The sequence below is a fragment of the Naegleria fowleri genome (genome assembly GCF_008403515.1).
Source record: "Naegleria fowleri strain ATCC 30894 chromosome Unknown tig30, whole genome shotgun sequence".
Taxonomy (NCBI): Eukaryota; Heterolobosea; class Eutetramitea; order Acrasida; family Naegleriidae; genus Naegleria; species Naegleria fowleri.
Genome location: NW_025407962.1, coordinates 233,198 through 256,393, shown reverse-complemented (window position 1 = coordinate 256,393; position 23,196 = coordinate 233,198). Strand labels below are relative to the sequence as shown.

General features: G+C 37.2%; 10 protein-coding genes across 10 annotated transcripts; 4 read left to right on the top strand and 6 right to left on the bottom strand.

Moving 5' to 3' along the window:
* Positions 1-142: 142 nt before the first annotated feature.
* FDP41_002673 (uncharacterized protein) lies at positions 143-3,382 on the top strand (the record flags this gene model as incomplete). Its single annotated transcript, XM_044705893.1, has 1 exon — positions 143-3,382. The coding sequence occupies one exon, from the start codon at positions 143-145 to the stop codon at positions 3,380-3,382; it is 3,240 nt and encodes a 1,079-aa protein (XP_044562871.1).
* A 98-nt stretch (positions 3,383-3,480) lies between these two features.
* Positions 3,481-4,716, bottom strand: FDP41_002672 (uncharacterized protein; the record flags this gene model as incomplete). The annotated part of the gene is made up of 1 exon (XM_044705892.1): positions 3,481-4,716. The coding sequence occupies one exon, from the start codon at positions 4,714-4,716 to the stop codon at positions 3,481-3,483; it is 1,236 nt and encodes a 411-aa protein (XP_044562870.1).
* A 342-nt stretch (positions 4,717-5,058) lies between these two features.
* Positions 5,059-10,503, bottom strand: FDP41_002671 (uncharacterized protein; the record flags this gene model as incomplete). The annotated part of the gene is made up of 6 exons (XM_044705891.1): positions 5,059-5,249; positions 5,308-5,431; positions 5,486-5,641; positions 5,696-5,819; positions 5,910-7,426; positions 7,474-10,503. 6 exons carry the CDS (start codon positions 10,501-10,503, stop codon positions 5,059-5,061), a joined length of 5,142 nt encoding a protein of 1,713 aa, XP_044562869.1.
* Positions 10,504-10,943: 440 nt separating this feature from the next.
* Positions 10,944-12,444, bottom strand: FDP41_002670 (uncharacterized protein; the record flags this gene model as incomplete). The annotated part of the gene is made up of 2 exons (XM_044705890.1): positions 10,944-12,250; positions 12,399-12,444. The coding sequence occupies 2 exons, from the start codon at positions 12,442-12,444 to the stop codon at positions 10,944-10,946; spliced, it is 1,353 nt and encodes a 450-aa protein (XP_044562868.1).
* Positions 12,445-13,251: 807 nt separating this feature from the next.
* FDP41_002669 (uncharacterized protein) lies at positions 13,252-14,115 on the top strand (the record flags this gene model as incomplete). Its single annotated transcript, XM_044705888.1, has 1 exon — positions 13,252-14,115. The coding sequence occupies one exon, from the start codon at positions 13,252-13,254 to the stop codon at positions 14,113-14,115; it is 864 nt and encodes a 287-aa protein (XP_044562867.1).
* Positions 14,116-14,525: 410 nt separating this feature from the next.
* On the bottom strand, positions 14,526-15,083 carry FDP41_002668 (uncharacterized protein; the record flags this gene model as incomplete). The annotated part of the gene is made up of 1 exon (XM_044705887.1): positions 14,526-15,083. One exon carries the CDS (start codon positions 15,081-15,083, stop codon positions 14,526-14,528), a length of 558 nt encoding a protein of 185 aa, XP_044562866.1.
* A 615-nt stretch (positions 15,084-15,698) lies between these two features.
* FDP41_002667 (uncharacterized protein) lies at positions 15,699-17,738 on the top strand (the record flags this gene model as incomplete). The annotated part of the gene is made up of 1 exon (XM_044705886.1): positions 15,699-17,738. One exon carries the CDS (start codon positions 15,699-15,701, stop codon positions 17,736-17,738), a length of 2,040 nt encoding a protein of 679 aa, XP_044562865.1.
* Positions 17,739-17,770: 32 nt separating this feature from the next.
* Positions 17,771-19,905, bottom strand: FDP41_002666 (uncharacterized protein; the record flags this gene model as incomplete). The annotated part of the gene is made up of 2 exons (XM_044705885.1): positions 17,771-19,382; positions 19,586-19,905. The coding sequence occupies 2 exons, from the start codon at positions 19,903-19,905 to the stop codon at positions 17,771-17,773; spliced, it is 1,932 nt and encodes a 643-aa protein (XP_044562864.1).
* Positions 19,906-20,361: 456 nt separating this feature from the next.
* On the bottom strand, positions 20,362-22,026 carry FDP41_002665 (uncharacterized protein; the record flags this gene model as incomplete). Its single annotated transcript, XM_044705884.1, has 1 exon — positions 20,362-22,026. One exon carries the CDS (start codon positions 22,024-22,026, stop codon positions 20,362-20,364), a length of 1,665 nt encoding a protein of 554 aa, XP_044562863.1.
* Positions 22,027-22,487: 461 nt separating this feature from the next.
* Positions 22,488-23,045, top strand: FDP41_002664 (uncharacterized protein; the record flags this gene model as incomplete). The annotated part of the gene is made up of 1 exon (XM_044705883.1): positions 22,488-23,045. The coding sequence occupies one exon, from the start codon at positions 22,488-22,490 to the stop codon at positions 23,043-23,045; it is 558 nt and encodes a 185-aa protein (XP_044562862.1).
* Positions 23,046-23,196: the final 151 nt, after the last annotated feature.

Genomic DNA, 23,196 nt, shown 5'->3' with positions numbered 1-23,196 from the left:
GGTCATCATTGGATTATCCTCCATCAATAATACCGCGACCAAAGAAGAACCTCCCCATCAAAAAAAATTGCGACACCAAGTGTCCATCGATCGCAAAAAACGTCACACTCTCGAGTCATGCATGATTCACCAAAAGATGATCATGGCCACCAACACGACGAACAAGGAATCCTCACAACAACCACAACCACAACAACAACTTGAACAACAATCCTCGCATTATTGGAATCCTTGTACTACTACTACGACTCTTCAACACCACACGAATGAAGATTCTTCTCGTGTTTTAAAGGTATTCAATAATGCCTGTACCTCACAGCAACACTGTGAACATGTAGCTCAGAAGGAGTTACACTCTGACATGTCATCACTCTTCTCTGTCAATAACAATAACAACCACTCGATGAAGGAGTTTCCGCTATCACAGAGTCCACCACAACCACCACAACCACCACAACCACAAGAACTCACACTGACAGACGTCTTCTTTCCACCATTCACATTAGAAACTTCCTCGGCGGATAACCATGTCCGGGAGAATTGGAAAATCAACACACATGTTTCTGGTCATGAATCGTCGTTGAGTGAAATCGAACGCTCTGGTCATCAATCATGTGTTCCGCTTTCAACAACAATTAGCACTCATGTAAATACTTTTGAAAAACAATTGAAGAATAACAATGAAAAAGACGACCAATTGTTGGAGGAGGGAAAATTAACAACTCCAATTATTGAATCAGATGCTAATTTTAATCCCATCTCTTGCATCACATGTAGACGAGGACATAAACGATGTGGACGTCAGTTGCCATCTTGTCATGAATGCATTTCAAAAGGAAAAGTTTGTGACTATCCTGCAGCCAAGAAAAGAGGTCGAACCGTGGGTAGCAAAAACAAGATTCAAAAAAAGAAACCTGTCACGATCAGTGTACTTGGATTGGACAGTTTTGAAAAGGGAAAGCAAAATAACAAGTGTGTGCAAGTGACCCTCTTAACTCCTCAACCACTAACACCTTCTTCCTCAACAGCAGCCACCACTCAAATAAGCAACACCTATTCTCAAAACAAAAATCAACAATATTCCTCCGTGACCACGATTCCCTTGATGACAAGTGACAGTCAGTCCATTCAAGGTCATGTAAAGAAGAGAACAAGAAAAGCGAATTTGCTTCCAAATGGACCTCCATCGACCATCATCATCACCACCACTCCTACTCCTCCTATTACAAATACCACCTTTATTCAAGAACATGCCACTCTAACCTTACATCCACTCACTCGTGTGGATCAATCGTCAAATTCCACCACCACAACGACGACGACGACGACAATGACACCTGCAATGTCACTTCCTCAATCTTCACATAGGAAACCACCTCCAGTACAACCACCACTTGACCTTTCTTCACAAAATAATCACAACTTTCAAATCAATGAATCGAACTTGTCTTCCTCAATGGTCTCTACTATTACGAATGGTGTTTCAACAGTTCCAATAATGACTTGTAAGACAACACTTTTACAAAACATTGAAAAGAGAGATGAAATGAATCAGAAAGCATCTCCGCAAGTGTTGAATGTTCATCATGATCAGTATTTGCTTTCGAGTGATAGTAAGGAGAATACCACCACTCCCTCTATGAATACACCTTCAATGAATGCCTCTTCTTTCCACTCCTTCATTTGTGAACGACAAGAAATGTCAAATTCCATATTTGGTAAAACTGACACATTTGTGAATTCCTCAAATCGGATTCAAGAAGATTCGAATGACCAAACCAATCAAGCACCTGTAAATTCTGAAAGAAGCACTACCTTATCTCAAAGAAGCACCATTTCCACACCCTCCCAGTCTTTGACTATTGAAAATATTTTACAACTCTTTCAAATGGCCATTCAAAATCATGCGGATCCTTCCGTTCTGCACCATTTATGGCCACTCATTTTGAAACAAGGAAATACTTCAGAAGTCATGATGCCATTCCTTCAGCAACATGGATCACAGTTTTCCACTTCCACGATACAACACTCAACCACGACGAACATGATGAATTTAAATACTTCAACAATCACAACTCCAACAGTTGGAAATTTTCCAAATCAAACCATTCAACATTCTCTCCAACTTCCACAAGTCATTGACGAAGCTGTGTATGACACTTTTGAACGAAATGCAGTTCTGTCGCAAGTCGTTCTTCAACAACAAACAGTGGATCTTTTTTTTGGAGTTGTGACAGCTGGCGTTTCGATCATTCCTCAAAGCAAGTTTCAAAATATATTGGCTGAAAAGGAAAGTTATGGAACCAGTACTCAATATTTTGCATTGTTATATGCGATTCAATGTTTTTGTTATCAGAGATTTGGAAATAATGAAAATGCCATTCGATCGTTTCAAAGAAGTAAGGAATTACTATTTTCGGAATATCATGATTTGGATCAACCGAGTTATTTGATGGCAGCTATTTGTTGTTATTTAGCATCCTATGCTGCAGCATCTTCTATGGATCAAGACGCCACTGAGTTGGTAGCAATCACAAAAACCTACCTGTCACAAATCAAAGATTTGGACGATGCATTAATTTGTCTTAAACGAGCGTGTATACTGGCAACTTTTATTACACATGATTTCGATTATGAACATATTGGTGTTTCACACTATATTCAACGTAAATTACTTGAAGGATACCAATACAGCTCGGGTTCCAATTTCGTTCCAGAAGAATTACTTTCCATCCTGAAGCAACCACTCACCAAAGAAACACTTCCCAGATATTTGTACTTTGTGGACAAAATTTATGAATGTTACTCCAAATATGACAGTACTAAAAAGAATGTGGCAGAAAAGGGAAAAATTTTATCTCATCTCATCATTTCTATTGCCCTTGTTTCGTATCGATTAGGAATTTTGAGAGAGTTGGGTCTGCGAGGAAGAGAACTTCGATCGGTGACAGAAGAATTAACACGTCTCTCGTCACATCCACTGTTTGGTTATATTCCACCTTTTTTATTGAGTGGAATTGCTATTGGATGGAAGTCACATGCGGAAGCGATTGAGGAAATTGAAAATGAAATTCAAAAAGAGAATTGCAATCAACATTTAAGGCAGGAGCTTATTTACTATCATGACATGTTAGAAAGAGATTTATTGTCTGCTAGTTTAATGGGAAAGAGATTTGTGAAGGTTTTTAGGGGATTCGGTCATATAGTGCAGAGAATGATCGATTGTGCTCGAAGAAAGGCATTGATGAAGGTCGGAGAGGAAGAGGGAAATACTTGTTCAATAATGACGGCGAACAGTGACAGCTCGTCGACAACTTTGACACCATCTCTGAATTTAACATTGGAATCGTTCCAAAATATGTTCAGACAATTTAATCAGTAGACTTTAGCAATGTGATGTTAATAAATGAACGAACAGATTGTGTTTCTAGAAGCAAAGACCTAATTGTTCATGATGGAAAAATAATAACCATCACACAATTAGCAAATGGATTTCAAATTATAGAAAGGATAGTCACCATGTGATTCAATGAAAGACAATAAATGATCATGCCAATATTTCACAGCTTTTTCAGGAATGAACGATAAGGATGCTAACACTGAGAAAAGCCAAATCCATCTCTCTGGACCATTCTTACAGAAACAGTTCCAACAGTCCTCAAATGAAAAATCAGTCAAGTCAGCTCCACAACGAATCAATTCATCATAATAAACTCTTAGTAAACGTTTTGAATGTTTAGCTACAATGTCAGGATTCACATCAGAGATGAGAGTCTGAGCTAAATCTGTCACTGGATTCCATATTCCAACTTCAGACCAATCAAACAATGACAATTCCAAAGTTTCAACATTTACAAACATATTACTCGCATGAAAATCACCATGACACAAAGCGAATGGTTCTTCATGAATTGCCTTTTGCATATTTTCCCAACTAGCCAACTCATATGATCGATCAATAATTCCAACGAGTTTTTCAGAGAATTTAAAATATTCACTCTGAGCATTTCTTTCCTTGGCAACATTCCAAGCATTTCGTCCATTGGTCATTCCTTGTTCCCACACATCTCTATTTTCACCCTTATAAAATCCAGATGCTTTCAAAAATCCATGATCTTGACTCCACAAGTTTGAATCCTTCCAAAACTTGGCATTCAATCTTGCACAAGTTAAATACATTTGTTCCAGAACAGAAACAGGATCTGGAAGTGTGACTTTCATTTCAGGCATTCCCCACACTTGATTACCGAAGACAAAATTCACACCAATCACTTGATCACTCGTTTTTAAATCTTTCATGAGCAATACATATTCACCAGTTTCTTCACATCCATAACCATACAAGACATTTTTAGAGACAAATTCCAATTGGTTCAATAAATCACTATCATAAAACAATCCCTCTCTGTATTGTCCACGAGCATTGGATTGAGCTTTTGCATCTTCACTATTTGGACTTGTTTTCAACATGAATGTTTTTGGTAGTGATGATTGATTTGAATAAACCACACTTAATCGGTGCATGATAGCAGCAAGTCCTCTGTTATCGCTCAATTCATTCATCTCTACAGATACCACATGAAGATTCTCATCCGTTAAGAGACCTTTCTTTCTCAAGATGAATTCTAACCATTCCGATGAAACGGTGGTATCTCCTGGTTTTGGAGCCAGTCCTTGTGGTGGTGGTGGTGCAGAAGAAGAAGAAGATTGAGCCATCGGATTCTGATCAGCAGGGTAGTGGTGGTTGGGATATTTTTTTTCTTAAATTTTTTTGAAAAAGTGAGGAAAACTCTCTGAATTTATTCGGGTGAATAAGGAAATTGATGTTCAATCTTGAATTTGTAAGGCGGAGAATTTTAATGAAAATCTTGTAAAATCAAGAAGGACATGCACAGAGAACCAATTATAATTTCACCTCCATGTGAAACATCTGGTTGGAATTAATATTCCCCAACGTGTACATGGTATCTGTTTCATGTGAACGAGACTCAAATTGATTGAACGTTGTTGCACTTTTCAGAAAAAGATTTAATCATCATTCTCTCTACAAGTCAAATGTTAGACTTGTGAGTTATACTTATCGGAAGAATTCTCATCTTCATTTTCTTTTGGACTGTCTGCTTCACCAGCGTTGCAAATGTCTTGGTTTTGAGCTTGGATCAAATCTTGCATTTCTTCATTTGTGAGAATTGCAGATACATGATGGTTCGAGTTAAGCATGTATGTTTGTGTCAAACCTTTTCCTTTCACTGCACGAAAATAAGATCATCGTTTCAAATCGGTCATGATTTTTGTCACAAGACTTACCTTCTACTTTTCGTTCTTCAAAAGTAAATCCAAGATCATAAACTCTTTCGTAGGCAGATCTTGAAATTTGTATTCTTCCTGGTTTTGATGTCGATTCCATTCTTGAGGCAACATTGATGGTGTCCTTCAAGTTACAAAATAAGTCAATTCAAACCCGTTTAAAATTATTAATACTTACTCCCCACATGTCATAGGCAAACTTTTTTCGACCAATAACCCCTGCCACAATTGCTCCTGTATTAATTCCTACTCTAATATTTACTTGCTCCTCAATATTGTTTCTTCTATTTGCAGCGTTATAGTTTCGAATAACAGTAAAAGTATCAATGGCAAACTAGATGGCAACAATGAATGTTAAACTTTCCTCAAAACTCTCAATAACACTTACCCTTAGCATACGTTCAGGACTATCCGATTGACCTCCATCGCTGTGCAATCCTCCAGCACAAAAGTAAGCGTCTCCAATTGTTTTTACCTTCTCAAGTCGATACTTGTCCGTCAAGTCGTCAAATCTGTGGATTTCGATAAAAAAATTCATTAAATATCAATATTTATAATAATATTATTATTAATTCAATGATAATGAATTCATCATGACTTACCCAATCACAATGATGTTCAACATTTGAACCAATTCACTGGGAGACATTTTCGATGAAATACTTGTAAATCCGACCATATCACTAAAAAAGCAAGTGACATCTGGAAACTTTTCAGCAATCAAAGAGGCCCCTGATTTCAGTTGATTTGCAACAGCTGATGGTAAAATGTTCAACAATAAATTTTCAGAATTCTTCTTTTCCTCTGCCAAGAGAGCATTGTGTTTCTTCTCGGGTGTAATATCCTTCACAAAACATGTAATGACATGTTTCTTTTGGAAAAGCGTGACAAATACACTCATATTTCCAGGGAAGGTAGTATGATTTTTTCGAAGTAATTCCACTTCTGTGGTTTCTCCTTTTGGATCTCTTTCTGTGACTTGATTTTTCATGGATTCAATCATTTTCTTAATTTCATCTTGTTTATCTTTCACAAAAAGAGAAAGAAGGCTATTACCAAGTACATCTTGTGCTTGATAACCAAACATTCTTTGAGCAGCAGCATTAAACACATCGATTCCCATCGATGAATTGCACAATACGACACCATCCACTGCTCCATTAATAATGGACATGAGTTTGGCATCTTCGCTTTCTGATTTCGACGAGGAATGAAAGAACTTGGAAAGTCCATCTTCCACGGTATGATAGAGGACAAAGTTTTTCAACTTGTCATTGCTTTCAACGGTTTCAATCGTCAAGTAATTGAACATGGTCCTCAATGCAAATAATGTTTTTGAGTGGTTCGAAAGAGATTGAAACATTAAAGTCCCCAAAAACATCAAAGATATAAATCCAATAATTGCAAATACCACCAAATCATCAATGTGCGGTTTAGAGGAGTACTCTGCAAACACGACCGAGAAATTCACCAATTTGTCAGAGATTAAAGTCAACAGAGTTCCAATTGTAAAAACTTTTCGGACTTGGTCCTCAAAATTGTTTGTTCTTGCAATGGTCACATCCTCCATCACTTGTCTTCCTTTTGTAATCAAGGAAGACACCATATAATCAATTCCAATTTCACACGAAGTATTGTTCAGAGAAGACCATGTTTTCTCCACTGTCTCAAGTGTACAATTAAGCTCCCCTCGAATCAGTCGATCTGTTGAAGGAAACATTCCTACTACAAGTGTTTCATAGGCCTTATTTGAGCTTCCAAACATACACAAATTCCAGAATTTGCTAAAATTATAGATCAACTTTTCAAAATTTGAAATAATGGTTGAGAGATCATAATGAGAGAGAAGGGGCAAATTTCCATCAATCGTTGTTCCGCGGTGCACATATACTTCAAATATTGAAAACGAAGTTTCTTGCAAATAAGTCAAACTATCAAATGCATCTTGCATTGTTACATAACTTTCAAAACAATAGGAGGAGTTTCCCAGAGTAGTGTTCAAAAAAACTGCACCACAAATAATGACAATCGCTGTCAATAATGATGTAACAATGAGATAATAGTTTTGAGGTTTCAAAAAAGCATTCTTGGAAATATGAATGGAAACTTCCTCGCCAACCTTTTGCTCAACATGTGAAAGATCTGTCCACTCTCGTTCTTGGTTACATTGGAGTGCAATAGATTCATTTGCTTATGCAGCATGGTGAGCTCAAGTCTCTCATACAGTAAATACAGTAAACTGAATAAAAAAAATATAGATAATGATACTGCTGTGTAGATGGTAATAATATAATTAACTTGAAAAGCATCCATCTTTGCGTGCTCTATAAACGCCCTGCAAAAATTAGAGTAAGCTTGAGTGAAGGTTTGTTGATTTCTGTATATCACCATGAAGGCATAATTTGAAAAAGTTTCTAAACTATTAGCCTCCTCATTACTTGTTATTTTGTCTGTAATCTCAATTAACAAGTTATTAATGTTGGTGATGGTGGCGTTTTCAATGGAGCTCATGTTGTATAATTTTTCATTAGAGGATCCAATTTTTGGTAAGATGATTGGGTAATAAGTTTCATGATAGGATGAATATATAGTATACTCAAATTTGGCGTCATATGCTTTTTGTTGTAGTGTGATTAAGACTTGTCGTGATGTTTCAATTATTTTCTTATTACTTTTAACGTCCATAAAGAGCTCAGTGAGTGGAGTTTTTTTCAGTTTAGAGGCAGTGGTGGTATTAATACCAGATTTTGCATAGATTTGATATCCTCGGAGTGCAACAAGAATATTGGTTGGCACGTAAATTGGACTACAAGCGTCGACCACATGAACGACATTCCTCGTCGCATCCATTGAAAATATATAAGAGAGGACAACTCCAACCACCAAGAGTGCCAATGTAAAAGCAATGTAAAAGAAAAAAGCTGTCAATTGAATCAATCTTGGGGCAGGAGTGTTTAACGAATTTCTAAAAACAATCTCTCTCTTGGCTTCATTAGTGACACTTTCAATTCCGTTGAAATTGTCATTACTTGATTCACTTGCCACGTCAACGTTGTTTTCCTTTGGGTTACTGAATAATGAAACAAAAGATTCAATGGGTTTTTCCTCTGGTTCATGTGGATTGTTTTCATCGGATGTGTCTGGATGAATTCTATTTTTGTTTTTCTTTAAAACAATACTTTTGTGAACTGGGCTGCGGTGTAGCAATTCTTCTTCTTCCAAGCTTGTCGCCTCAGTATAATACTCGTTCGCTAGTTCCTTATTAAACTTGAAGGATTCAATATATTGAGCATATTGTCTCAGAACTGTCTTGTCATTGTGATACATTGACAAAAGGTGGCCGAAAATTACATCACATTCGCTCATTAATGCGGAACAGCGAATTATAATTTTTTCAATCTTGGTGTGGTCAATGATCTCGTTGGTCATTTCTTTCCAAAAGTGACGATGCAACGACGTCAATTCAAGCGTTGATTTTTGTAGTTTAGCAAGCACAGACTTCAGTTCACTCGTGTTTCCCAATGTTTTGGTCTCGTCTACGATATAAACTTCAAACTCTTTCAACTTTTGTTTGATTACAATTCTTCTATAAATGTTAGGTCTTCGTTTCATTGCTCTCTTCAGTAACGCTTGTGAGAATATATTTGCGTTGGGATCATCCTCCAAAACATAAACAATCAATATTGAGGACAAAACAAGTAGGTTAAAATCTGTAAAGGACTTGGAAGTGGATGCAGCCCTTATAAATGCAATGCATTGTGTTAAGTCATGATCTTGCTCATCCAACTTGGCTCCAACTCTCATCATTGTGAACTTGATAAACATTTCTAATTTGTTTAAATTATCATCCTCATCGACTTTAGAGTATATTAGAGATGCTTCTTTTTCAACAGTTCCAGAGCTACCTTCATGTAAAATCATGTACTTATTTCTAATGTAATTAATGACAAATCTTGTGTAAAGTTCCATGGAGAGACTGCCAATTAAGGCAAAGAGAACAGTCATGCTGATTGTCAGGATAGCCATTCCAATTCCTAATTCCTTGTCATCGGTTGAATTCACAAAGAACGAAATCATTCCTCCAATACTTGTTCCCAAACGTGCACAAACCACTCCACTCACTACCGTATTTTCAACTCTTCTCATCATTGGAACAGTTTTGAAAACAAACACAATGGCACCCACCGAAATCATGAGATGAATGATCGATCGAACATAGGCTAAATGAGGAGGCACTACATAATGGATGAGAATTGAAAATATATTTCCCAAGACAATGATGGGCTGAAAGAGTAAGCTATCAAAGATCATCGGTGTAACGTTTCGAGGGTGCGAATTAGGAATGATAAAAGTGGAGAGCAAAGCTAAAAAGATGTACACGAAAGTGAATATAATCACCATTGCAAAGAGGGCAGTGTTTTGAGATCCAAAGCATTCATATTCAGGATACCGATTAAGGACATTCCGTGAAGAAAATTGCAAAGAAGGGATTGTACTATTTCCAATGAAATTCATGATCGTGTGCTCTGGTCCCATGAATGAGAGGTTAGAAGGAGAGGTTACATTGGTGGAGACAACAGCTTGTTGTTGTGTTCTGACCAAATCAAGTATGGCCTCCCGTACTCGAATTGGACTTGAACCATAACTACAATCCACAAAGGCAGTCATCACAAATGTACTTGGTGCAGTTAGAAGAATCGCAAGAAATGATTTGATATAAATCACCAGTTGATAGATTTTGATATATCGAGAGGAGACTCGTGAGGCTCTCCAACTCAAGGTATAGATCGTGAGAAGGGAAAACATGAGAAAAATTACAAAGCAAGCGAGAAATAGGGATCCCATGTAAGGCATAATCTCCATCGAAAAGGTTACAGGGTAATTGATGGAGTTGAGTAACCAGCTTCCCCATTGGGCATAATGAAAATCGGTTGCACTCAATACGGGTGCCCATATCCAAGTCCAAAAATTCCAAACATATGACAATAAATAGAGCAGAAAGACCTTCACTCCTTTCTGTCTGTGGTTGTATTGCATCATGCAGAGGAAGTTCAAAAGTTCATTCTTAATTTTGATTTTGATCGAAGCAAGAGCATCATCCGAGCTAGTTTCTTCAGTCTCGGTCGATGTTGTGAAGTAGTCAGTATGTACAAAAGAGCCAGCACCTCCACCACCTCCCTGCAATGTGGTTGCCATTTTTCTTGTTGAAACGGTATAAAGGCATCTTGCTTTTCGGTACCAGTTCTCTATTTCCTTGTTGAAAATTGACAAAAAGAGACACTCTCTGTTTTGCACTTGTATGGAATGTTCGAAGTCTATCTAAGGGTTCAATCCAGCGAATTTCTGACCAAACACCAGAGACAAGGAAAGTTCTGTTTTGCGCACGAACGGGAGTTGCGAGGACATGAACCTTTTTGATGTACCAATATGGTAAACACCCTTATATATTCCAAGACAAAAAAGATCTTTGCAGTATTATAAACTCCACAATTCGTTTATTATTATTCCATGTGACGCATGTATGAACCTTCGTCATGCATGAACACCCCATGAAAACGATCATTCCATTGAATTAGTACTAGGGTGAGAAAGATCACTCACTACGGAGGAGGAGTTCTTAAGAATTAATATTAAGATTAATGCATTTCTTCACCTTCATCCAACATGGAGTCTTCTTCGCTAATGGTATCCTTACTAATCTCACTGTAATCCTTCTCCAAAGCAGCCAAATCTTCACGAGCTTCATTGAATTCACCTTCTTCCATTCCTTCACCAACAAAGTGATGGACATAGGCTCTCTTAGCAAATAACAAATCAAACTTGTCATTCATTCTTGCGAATACTGAAGCAATAGCAGTGTTGTTGGAGATCATGGAACAAGAGTTATCGACTTGAGCCATTTCACTTCCTGGCAGCATGGTTGGTGACTTTTCATTGATACCAATCTTGAAAGCACATGGAGACCAATCCACGAATTGAATACTTGACTTGCTCTTCATGACCTTGACAGCATCACTCACATCCTTATTGACAATATCTTTGCCACGATACATCAAACAGCATGAAATGTACTTTCCACTTCTTGGATCACATTTAGCCATCATGTTATTTGGTTCAAAGACATGACTGGTCAATTCAGCAGCATTGTTATTGGCATAGTGTTGTTCAGTGACAGAGACCATTGGTGCCAATGAAGACAACATGAAGTGAATTCTTGGATAAGGAACCAAATTGGTTTGGAATTCATTCAAATCCACATTCAATGAACCAGGGAATCTCAATGAGCATGTCAAACTTGAAACAGTTTGAGCAATGACTCGATTCAAATTCTTATAATTAGGTCTCTCAATCTTTAAGTTATTCTTACAGACATCATAGATGGCTTGATTATCCAACACAACAGAGACATCGTTGTGTTCCAAGAGAGCATGAGTACTCAAGACTGAGTTGTAAGGTTCCACAACGGAAGTGGTCAATTGAGGACTTGGATAAATATTGAAACCCAATTTAGTCTTTTTTGGATACTCCACAGCCAATCGTTCCAACAACAAGGAAGCAAATCCAGATCCAGTACCACCACCAACAGAGTTGAAAATTTGGAAACCTTGCAAACTTTGACAATTGTCAGTAATCTTACGAATGGAATTCATGGCAGAGTCGAGCATGTCCTTTCCAATGGTGTAATGACCACGAGCAAAGTTGTTGGAAGCATCTTCGTTACCACGTAACATGTAAGAAGGATGATACAATTGTTTGTATTCAGTGTTCTTGATGGCATCAATGACGGAAGGTTCTAAATCGACCATCAAGGCACGTGGAACGTACTTGCCACGAGAGCTTTCGGAGAAGTAGACAGAGGCATCGTTGCCGAGGAGAGTGCTGGAGGTTCCGTCTGGGTTGATGCCATGTTCGGCACAGAAGAGTTCCCAACAAGAGTTACCGACTGTGTGAGAATGACAAATGGCAGGTGGTGTGTGGGAAGAGTGATGAAGAATGGTTTGTAATGGAATGAGAGTGTGAAAGAATGATGAAGAAAATTATTCGTTCAATGATGATGAGAATGTTTAAATTGTTGACAGAAAATAACATACCTTGAATACCGGCTTGTCCGATGTGCAATGAAACGACTTCTCTCATTTTGAGTGTGTTGTGAGTGAATTAGAGTGTTTTTGTTATTAGAGAGGGAGGAATGTATCAATTATCTGGTAATGAGATGATTGACTTGTTTTTTTGTTGTTGACTTGGCAGGAGCAGTCGTGTGAAAATTTAAGATGATGACAGCTGGCAGATTCTGTGCTCATTTTTCATATTCAAAGTTTAACGGATGAAATTTGGCGGTGGCGGCAAATGTTGTTTTGGGATTGGACGGAATTTGGCGGTCATTTTGTGAAGTTTACAAAAAATTAAAATTTGAAAAAAATTAATTTCAACATCGATAAATAGTATTATTAAATAACGAATAATATATTAGTGATTGGTCCAGTTTAAAGATGATGATCATTTGTAATTATTTGATGTATCAAATAAACAATGTTATTCAATGAGAAAGTCAAATGTCGGACAATAGCAAATCACTTCGGGCCGAATTTTGCGTTTTTCAAATTAAAAACTCCTTTTTCAGCATTTTTTCAAACAAAAACAAGGCGACCACACCAACACCCACTTTCATTGTCATCCATAATATTGCCGTCGTCATTGTCGCAGTCGTCATCACCATCAGTGTCATCTTTTCGGAACAGACGGAATAGTATAATAACACAAAAGCACACAGAAAAGTATAATAACTCATCGCATTGTAAAACGTCATTATCCAATTCTGACGGTTCCTTCTGTATTATTATTTCGAAACATATACAACACCTCTTCTCCATTGAATCATTCTCAAATAATTATTACAATAATTTCACATTATCATCATCTTTCGGACAACAAAGTACACACAAAATGAAATTACCCACACAAATTATGGATCACTATGCTGTATTGGGAGTGCCTCGTACAGCCTCTAAACAACAAATTAAAAAAGCATATTATGCATTGGCTAAAAAGTACCATCCCGACACCAAAAAGTCCTCCAATTCGACATCATCAAATAATAACTCCACACAGAATAATATAGAATCTCCCAATGATTCCGAGCTAACTTCTAATAATGGAAAACCATCAAATTCGGTACTTTCGTTGGAGGATGAACAGGCATGGCTCGATATTCAGGATAGTTATGAATTATTAAGTGATGACGAAAAGAGAGCAGAGTACGATCGAGAGTTGGATATTGGAACACATTTTGGAAGAATTATGAATAGTTCGAGTAGTATTTTCGGAACTAATCTCAATACGGTGGCCTACGATTCGGCCATGAGGAGGAAAATGTATCATTATATTCATCAATCGGATCGATACCAATCAAGAAGAGAAGATGTTGAAAATTATTATCAAGAAATGAGTGAGGACGAGAAGGAATTTCAAGAAAAGATGAGAAAATTGAATCAAAAGAAAACTCGGATGGAGGATGAAAAGATTTCTTCTCACTTTTTTGATGAATCGAAAACTGAGTGGAATCAATTCATGCACAACAAGCCAACTTTTAGACTCTTTGACGTGGAGACTGAACGAGAGGAAATGATAAGGAGAACGAAAAGAAGAATTCCTTTCTATGCTGCATTGTCATTGGGTGTTTCCTTGATCATTGGATATGAGCTGGACAAGTTCAGTAAACGTGAGTATGCTAGCGATTTGGAAAAGAGAATGCTTTTGAGGTATTATAAGGAGGCAGGAGCTGTGAGAAATGATCGTCTCATTAAATAGGCGAAGAAGTCACACGACGACATGTGCAATCCCTTGTTCGAATTTAAATTTTGCACGAGTAGTAACATGTATCGGAATGAAAGGATTGTTCAATGATTCGACTATTTACATTGAGAAGCAGAGCTCTTGGAGTTGAGACAACGGATGGTTTTAGTTGGAAAGACATTTTCTTCAGTAGCACCTTATATAGCCTTAACTTCATTTATAGGTTACATTTGTGGTACATACCAAAGTCAACATTAATACATGAATGCTCTTTAATGACGAATGATGATTGGTTAATTTCTTTTGTACATTGATAGTGTGAAATATTTTACATGTTGATATATGTACAGAATCTACATGATTGAAACCGGTTCAAGGAAAGACAAAAACTTGAAGGTCATTGTATTCCATGAATACGAATATCATTACTCATCAGAAACTAACAATTCAGCACTCTTTTTCTTTAAACTGTACTTCCTCTTCACCTTTTGTTCGTCCTTATTCATTTCATGCAGTTGTGTTTCTTCATCGTGCTGATCTTCTTCGTAATCTCCAATTTGTCCCTTCTTCTTTGTGTGTTGATGTTGCAATTTTCTCGTTCTCACTTCTTCATGGGAAACTCCTTCTTGAGTCTCCTCCATCGAGGGAGAAGTAACAGTCATGGTTGATTGTTTGTTAGAATGTGATCTTCCTCGTCCGAACCATGATGAGCTATTTCCCGATGATGATGGTGATGATGAGGAGTTGCTGCTTGTATGTTCGGATTTGGATCTTCCTCGTGAGGAGGAGGAAGAGGCTTCTTCGGAGAGTGAGGAGTGATTCTTGGAGTTGTTGAATTTCTGCTTGTCGTTGGAAACTTGTTCTTCATCTTCGTCGTGGTGGTGATGTGGGACTTGTTGTTTCTGAAATTGTCGTTCGTGTTGTTCGTCCATGTCCATGGATGGCACACGAGTCTTTTTGTTGAACACAGCGAGGAGAGGCATGTGTTGTTGTGGTGGTGGTTGATGAATGTGTTGTTGATGGTAGTGGAATACTCAGGAGAAACACGTTGTTGTATTGATATGGATACAAAAGTAAAAGTTGTGCGCTCTCTCTTGGAGTGAGTGGGTGAACCTCTTGTGGTTGTTTTTTCTAGCTGTTGTTGTCTTGTTTTTAATTTTAGTCAAGTGATATGAAACGACGATATCCATGAGCCATAATTGTAAGTGTGGAAAGTTGCCGAAAATTCCATGTCGGCGCTTTATTTCGAAACACTTGAAACCAAAGTCCGATAGGCCAGGTACGGTTGACTTCAACAAGGAGTCCTAAAGCAAATGAATGAATGACAGTCATTTTGTGAGTTCGAAATATGTTGAAAGGAAATACAGAAAGAAAATCAGAGAATTGGTGTTTTCATGAATTCAGACCAGAGAAGTCATTGATGATTTTAATATCATTCACAATTCGGACCTTTTTACAATATTTTACAATGCCTTAAGTATTGTAAGTTTAAAAAAAAAATCAAATAAGGGATCACAAGATTCCAACCCAAACAACTTCCAAGTTTCGCAAAGCCTTAGAATTCATAAAGAAGATATTAGAACAATAACTCAAACATCATGAATAGATCCAAAAGAAATGATGGAAAGAACATTGAAGAGGATTCAAGCGAGGCTTCAGATGAATCATCGGATGAGTACATTTTGAGTGAGTCTGAAGAAGAAGAAGCCTCTATTTTCATGCCTTACAAAACGGTTGAGAGTCCTTTTCAACTCAAGGTGCTTACAAAGACTTATTCTTCAGATCCGTCGCAAACTCTTTCTCCAACTCTGGTCATTGAGAAAGAAGAACCTATTGCTTCTTCTTATTTAAGATCGGAACATCATCATCATGGTATGAGGAGAGTGGTAACCAGGAACTATGCTAAAGACATTACTACCTTGCTTGGCACCCGCATGGCACAAGGTTTACTTCAACAGTCAACTTTGTCAGATTCTCAGAAGACGACATCTTCACCAAACTTTGTTACTCCTGTTCGAAGGGTTCGAAAAGTCTCTTCAAGAAACTCCTCTGCCTCATCTTCCTCTTCCAATAAGGATTCTTCAGTTGCGGCCATGATGGACTATTTAAAGTTTTTCATCACCAAGACTTCTTCCCTTAATGATGAACAAGAAGAAACATTCCTTTCTAGGTATTTGGAATTCATGTATGAAAACATACCACTCTCATTTCCAAATCCTTTTCCCAAATGGAGATCAATACCACTGGATATGTTCCGTCTTTTCGTTCAAGTGAAAAAGAATGGAGGTTACAGCTCAATGGAAATGTCAGATTGGAATGACGTATATTCGTTCATGCGAAATTATTGCTCAATTGTTAAGAACCCTGGTGGAAGGCTAAAAATTCTTTACCAGTATTATTTGCTTGAATTCGAAAAGTCTGGTTTTGACATTGAAACTTTGCATGAAACAGCAGACAGTTTGAAAAAATTCAGACAAGAAAGTGAAGAACTTCAAAAGAGGATTATAACGTTTATTAAAAAGAAGAGCGTGAATGAACTTCCTGAAAGTTGCGTCGATCACAGTTGCAATACCCCTTTGGACGAGACGCCAAAAAAGCAAGAGCAGCAAGCATCAAGAAAGATATCAAAACATGTCGATTCATCCGATGCCTATCTCATTTTCTTCAAGCAAAATAACTCGACATCTTTTGTGATTAAGACTGAAATATATAACAATGCAGTTGGAAATGCATTGTTAAAGGTAGAACCTATCGTCATGGGTCCTATTCTTTCATGTGGGCAATCTCTGTGGATGGATTTAGAGAATGACGAATTTCCATCGAATTTTTCGCAACAGACAACACATATTTTGGAAAAGGGTACCTTGGCATATTCTGAAAATCAAAGTTCAATTGTTTTTGGATTTGGAGCAACTCCAAAATCTGAAAATGGAGAGTGTCGCCTTACTGATCCATGTATTGTTTTTGGCCGAATCAATGACTCCAAATATACGTTTGATGAAGACGACCAATCTGCCACCTATTTACCACAAGCACTTTCCATAATTGGGAATGATTCAGAAGTATGGTGTGCCAAGTTGTGTCTTAATATTCCTCTCGAGTTCTCAGGCACATTATCTCAACAAAGAAAAAAGATGAAAACGTCAGAAGGCAGCAACGATGAGTATTCATCTGATCATTCCAAACTTGTTGAGTCTCCACAAAGAGTGTTCACCATGAGATACAGATATGAAGGAGAAACGGAAGTCGATGCAAGGTTAATCACAAAGAAATATTCAGGTATGGGTTCGCAAATTGACCTTCGTGAAATTCTTTCACTCTTGAGAAGGGATAATGTCAATGTTGACATGGTCTCAGAAATCAGATACTTCAAAGAAGGAAAAGATGTTGATCACTGTGGTTGGGTCATTCTACCGCCCTCTATGGCAATATCATTGATCGCTCCTGAAACCATGTTAAAATTATTGCTCAAAAGAAAAAACCAATTAGTTTGCTTGCACCTTTGTCACCAAAACATGATTGTGTCGACTATGTGTTCAATTCCTTATTGGGTACGCTTCATGTACGATAGAATACAATACAATCATCAATGTTCTAACATCGTTTACAACCCTGGGTTTATTCTCCAATTCAAATAACCCAAAAATGTATCAGAAATGATCTTGAGTGATCACTGTTGCATGACAATATTCGAAGAAAGCTCCTTCTCACGTTCTTTCAACACCTTCAAGGACTGCGTCAGTTGAAACTTAATGTCTTGTAAAATAATTTGGTCTGAAATATTGTTGGCATCTTGTGGTGTCAGTACAAACTTTTGTTGTGTCATGGTTTCAGCTGCTCTGACTTGTTCCTTCAACCTGTCAATGCGTTGTTTTTGCACTCGAGCCAAATTTCTCAACATTTTCAGTTCAGATTCTTCGGATCCAGAAGAAGAGGGTGATGAGAGAACAGATCGAGGTGATGTCACAGAGGTTGGAGATGCAGACGTAGAAGGACTATGTCTGCTACTACTACTCGTGACATGACCTTTTCTTTTCATAGCCTCTATTAAATAGCCAATACCTCCATTTTGTTTCATTCCCATATCTAAATAGAGTAATTTTAACATGAGCACTGGATCTGAATAAATCGTCAATGCACTCGCCGATTGTGTTTGTTTTTCTTCTTTTTTCATGACTTCACGATGTTCCTTAATTTTCTCTTTCAAAATATTTTCTAGTGGAGTTTTGATCGAGTCACTATTTTCAATGGATGTGATCACACCATCGAGATCCAACTCTGAAAACAAAGATCTCATTCTAATTCTCACAAATGAATCAATGGGACAAGTCATGAGTGAGGTAAAGAGAGTCAAGACCTTTGCTCGATATTGACCATCTCGTTGTGAAGCAAAGGATGTCACTAAGGATGAAAATGGGTTCATGGAAGAGGTGATGTTACCATTGTCACGAATTGTACTTCCTCCATTGTCACTTGAAGAGTTTGAATCTCGAATGCACGAAGGGTTATTTAACTGAGCTTGTCTTGTACATTCGATCACGAATGCATCGAATACAATCCAAAATCCTTCTTCACTATGATTACACAACAAGGTGAAAATGTCCAAAATATATTTCCTCGTCACCAATGATTCCTTCTTTGTCAAAATATTTGCCAAAATTGTGATAGGAGATGGATACTCGAGAAATGGAGCATAGAGTTCCTTCTCTAATAAAATGAGTAAGCAATAAATATAATTTCCCTGCACAACTTTTTCTTTTTGAGTCTTGTAAATATGATTCAACTTTTCAATGATTTTCGATATGACTTTTACGCCTCCTTTCTGAACAAATTCTTGACACCAATGTTCGTCTTTCAATTTTAACAGTGTGGCTAATGTGGCTAAATATTGTGGATCCGAGCTCTCTAACTCGAACAAAATTCGATTCAATACAAAACTAACGCTCACTTGTTTCAACTCTTCAATAACGGAGGATGTTCTCTTCACTCGTCTCTCTTTTGTCTCTACAGCAGGAATCTTTAAAAAGGTATCAAGTCCACTATTTTGAGACTTTTCGCAAAATTTAGATAATTTTTCAAGGGTGTGACAAATGGCATGAATGTCCAAATTATTTACAAGTGTGGCAGGTGTCCATTTGGTTGGAATTTCATTCGATAAGGATTTACATTCCTCCAAAAAGAAGGCAATATTGTTGTGAATGAGAGTAGCATCTCCTTGTGGAGCGAGCGAGATTTGTGCCATGTAATCACCAGCTCGTAAATTCTTGACTAAACAAATTAATCTGAAAGTGATTTCAATCATTGAGTTCATACCATAAAAGAGAGTGTATTTGGTGTCACCATGAATTTAAAATTATTAAATTGTACAAAAATTCCAAAAATTTTACAAAAAGACAGTTCAAATCCATCATCATCAAATGAGAACCAAATCCAATGATGATGAAAAGAATATAGATCCATCATCCATGGACACATTGAAACCTACCTCACCAAAACCACACCATCCTTCAATAATTCCCACAAATCCTTCTTTTTATCACTCAACGTCTCCGATTCCAACCATTCTTTAATGACATTTCGTTGTAATTGCGAATACGATGGCGTGATGGAATTGGCACTCTCTTTCAACGCTGCAAACAATCCCGAAGCACTTCCACTGCTGAGATGAATGGTCTGTCTTCTCATTGATTGCCTCCGACTGATGGCAGCAGTGACTGCATGAGGCTGCTGCTGAGAGGAGGCAGTCGTCGTGGAGGTGTTGGTGGTTGATCCGAATGGAGAGGGTAATTGTTGTTGTTTTTCCATTTTTTTTTATTGATTTGAAATTGTTGTGGTTGCACGAAGATTCGTCTTGAAATGGTTCGAACGTTTAGAAAAAGTGAATGAAATAAGAAATTCATGAAAAGAACAAAGAAGGAAATTGGACAATGAAAATTGAGAGAGATGATCACATTTCGAGACAAGAAGAGGAATGTGAAAGTTTATGGAAGATGACTAAAGAGTGAAAATGTCAGCCATAAAATCATATTTGTCATCTTTTCTCAAGTTTCGAAAAAGGAATGAAAAAGAGAAGAGACTGAAAAGTCGGCAAATTATTTCATTAAGGATGAAACAGAAATAAACTCCTTTACAAAGAATTGTAAAATTCACAAACAGGAAAGTATTGAACGTCAAGGAAAGAGAATTTAAAAGGAAGAAGGAGTGAAGGTAATACTTACATTGATTTAATGTGAAGCAAAGTGAAATAAACCATGCTCCTATTTAAATCGTTGTCATCAAGGGCGGAACTCTGAAGCTAAAAAGATGCTCCCTAATTTCGGCAAGTTCCATTTGAGCAATATCCTTGTTAAAATGTTCTAACATAAATTGGGACAAGGGCACACCTTCCATATCAAGTTCGTCAAGAAAAACGCGAGTTCTTTGTTTCATGTATTCAATAATTTCAGGAAGAGCAATGTTTTTAGCAACAACGATCAATGTTGCATGATGTAGGATTGCATTGCTTTGCTTAATGAATAGCCATGTCGATGAGTGGATAGTATATTTCACGTTGTATGTAAGTCCACTTTTAAAGCACAAATTATGCATCCAGATTCCACAAGGATCAAACATTTTCCAATTAATTAAGTCTCCCTCGAAATAGCCATATTTGTTGTTATTCTTTTCAGCCTGTTTCTTTAACAATATTATAAGTCGCTCGACTTGTGGTATCCTATGAAAAGATAGAATCTTTACCATGATGTTGTGATTATCGTAACATTTAAATAAATTAATGTCATTTTCAAGAACGATTTGTTCAAGAAGATCTATTTCATTTGCTGTCGAAAATTTTTCATGAAGCTTTTGTGAAAGTTGTTCGTTATCCTTATGTAATTCTAAATTGAAACAACAGCAAAAAAAGTCTTCAGAGGGAGGAGTGTTGTTCAAGATGGACGTTGGTACTTCTCTTCCTAGTTTCTCGCTTAAAATCGAAATATCATGAATGGAAGCCTGATAATTCAAGGCAGCATGTATTATTTCGACAAAATCTTTTTCATATATGATATCCTGTATAGACCTTCCATTTCTGTGGAGGGTAACATGCTCAATAAATAGCTCGAGTTCAGCTTTTCTCTGAGACAACGGAATCAGTTTGTGACAATTTCCCACAAATAATTCTTTCATTCCAAGTCCACGAAATGTTTGGTAAGACTTTAAAATATATTTCATAAAACCGGTAGATAATGGGTTGGGTAGTCTAAGAGAAATCTTATCAAAATAAAAGCTTGCTGTTATATAATCAAAACATGGTTTGAACTTTTCACAAATAATTTCCAGTTGTTGGTTGGTACAACTGTTACTTTGCATCAAAGGCAACATGACCCTATATGATTTCTTTGACATGAATTTTTCAATCACTTGTGGAAAATGTTGTGCGAGATACCAAAACTGTTTTGCTCGCACAATAATTTTGCTCTCACCCCACCTCGATTTTTCTGGTAAATTACACATTACGTTATAAAATTCAGTACTTCCCAAACCCTTTCCTTCCTCCTTAAAAAACGTATTGAAATATTGATACCATTCCGAGATGACTGTGTTTTTTAACTGTTGACGCGAAAAATTCTTATGTTTTTCCAATTTTTTGAGTGTCATTTGTTGATTTTTCTCTACATATTTCAATCTCTTTTTAATTGTTTTGTCTCCCCATGAATCATCTTCATCACTAAATTTCTCATAAAATTTCAACTTTTCCCAATAATAAGACAGGAATTTATAATTCCAAAATTCTCCACTCTGTAGCTCTTCAATTGCGTAATACCATTCCGAGCATACGAGCTGAAACTTAACGAGCTGAGATAAAGGAATATAATTCGCGATATGAATCAACACAAGCACCGGAAAATAATTGGAAGAAGAAGGCTTCTTCTCGGGGTCGATGATCATTTTTTAATATTTTCTCTACATTGTGTCTTTTCAAAGAGATTGATCAACGTTCGTAATATCGTTTAGACATGATGGCTCGGTTCATTCATTTTCGCAATTGAAATTGTCTCTTCCATTTGAAAAAAGAACGAGCTCACGCAAATAGGTGGTTGAATAGACCTGACTGGGACCCAAGCAAGGAATACCAGTGATCTCTCAATAAGATCATTTCACACCATTCAACCAACGTGGTTTCAACCTTTTTCAACGAGAACTCATGTGTCTTTCCGTCGTCCTGTTTTGGAATGACCATCCAACCCTCTCAACCACACATTCAAAACGCGCCAACCGTTTCGATCACCACTACGAAAAAAAATACAAACACGACTACAACAACAACCATTTGAGGTCGGCCTACACTTTTGTTTCATCACACATACAACCATCACCACAACAATTCATACAACAATTTTGTATACAAAATGGGTTTGCTTGATTTCATTAGAGGACTTAGAAAATCTGACAAGGAGGCTCGTATCTTGATTTTAGGTCTGGACAACAGCGGAAAGACTTGCTCCTTGAAGTGTTTGGCTGGAGAGAAGGATGAAATTTCTACTGTCATGCCTACCCAAGGGTTCAATATTAAATCAGTGCAAACTGGAAACGTGAAACTCAATGTTTGGGATATCGGAGGTCAAAAGGCCATCAGACCATACTGGCCAAATTATTACAAGAATGCCGATGCCATCATTTACGTCGTGGATTCAACCGATAGAAATCGTTTCGAAGAGGCTGGATACGAACTTGATTGTTTGTTAAAAGATGAAAATCTAGCTGGAATTCCATGTCTTGTTTTCGCCAACAAGCAAGATATTCCTCTAATTGCTGCCTCCGCTGGAGAAATTGCTAAAGTGTTGAATTTGCATGCTATCAAGGGCAGAGACTGGCACATTCAAGCATGCAGTGCTAAGACCGGAGCTGGACTCGACGAAGGAGTTCAATGGGTACTTGGAAAACTTGATCTTATGGATTCCAAGTAATTGTAATATTTCAAAACATTTAATTGTAAAAACTCTACATTCAAAGTAAATTGAAACCTGACATGTTGTTATCTTGTCAAAGGAGAGTGCTCTTTGTCATCCTTGAGTCATGCATCTGGAACAATTTTTCATCCCAAGATGAGTTTCCTAA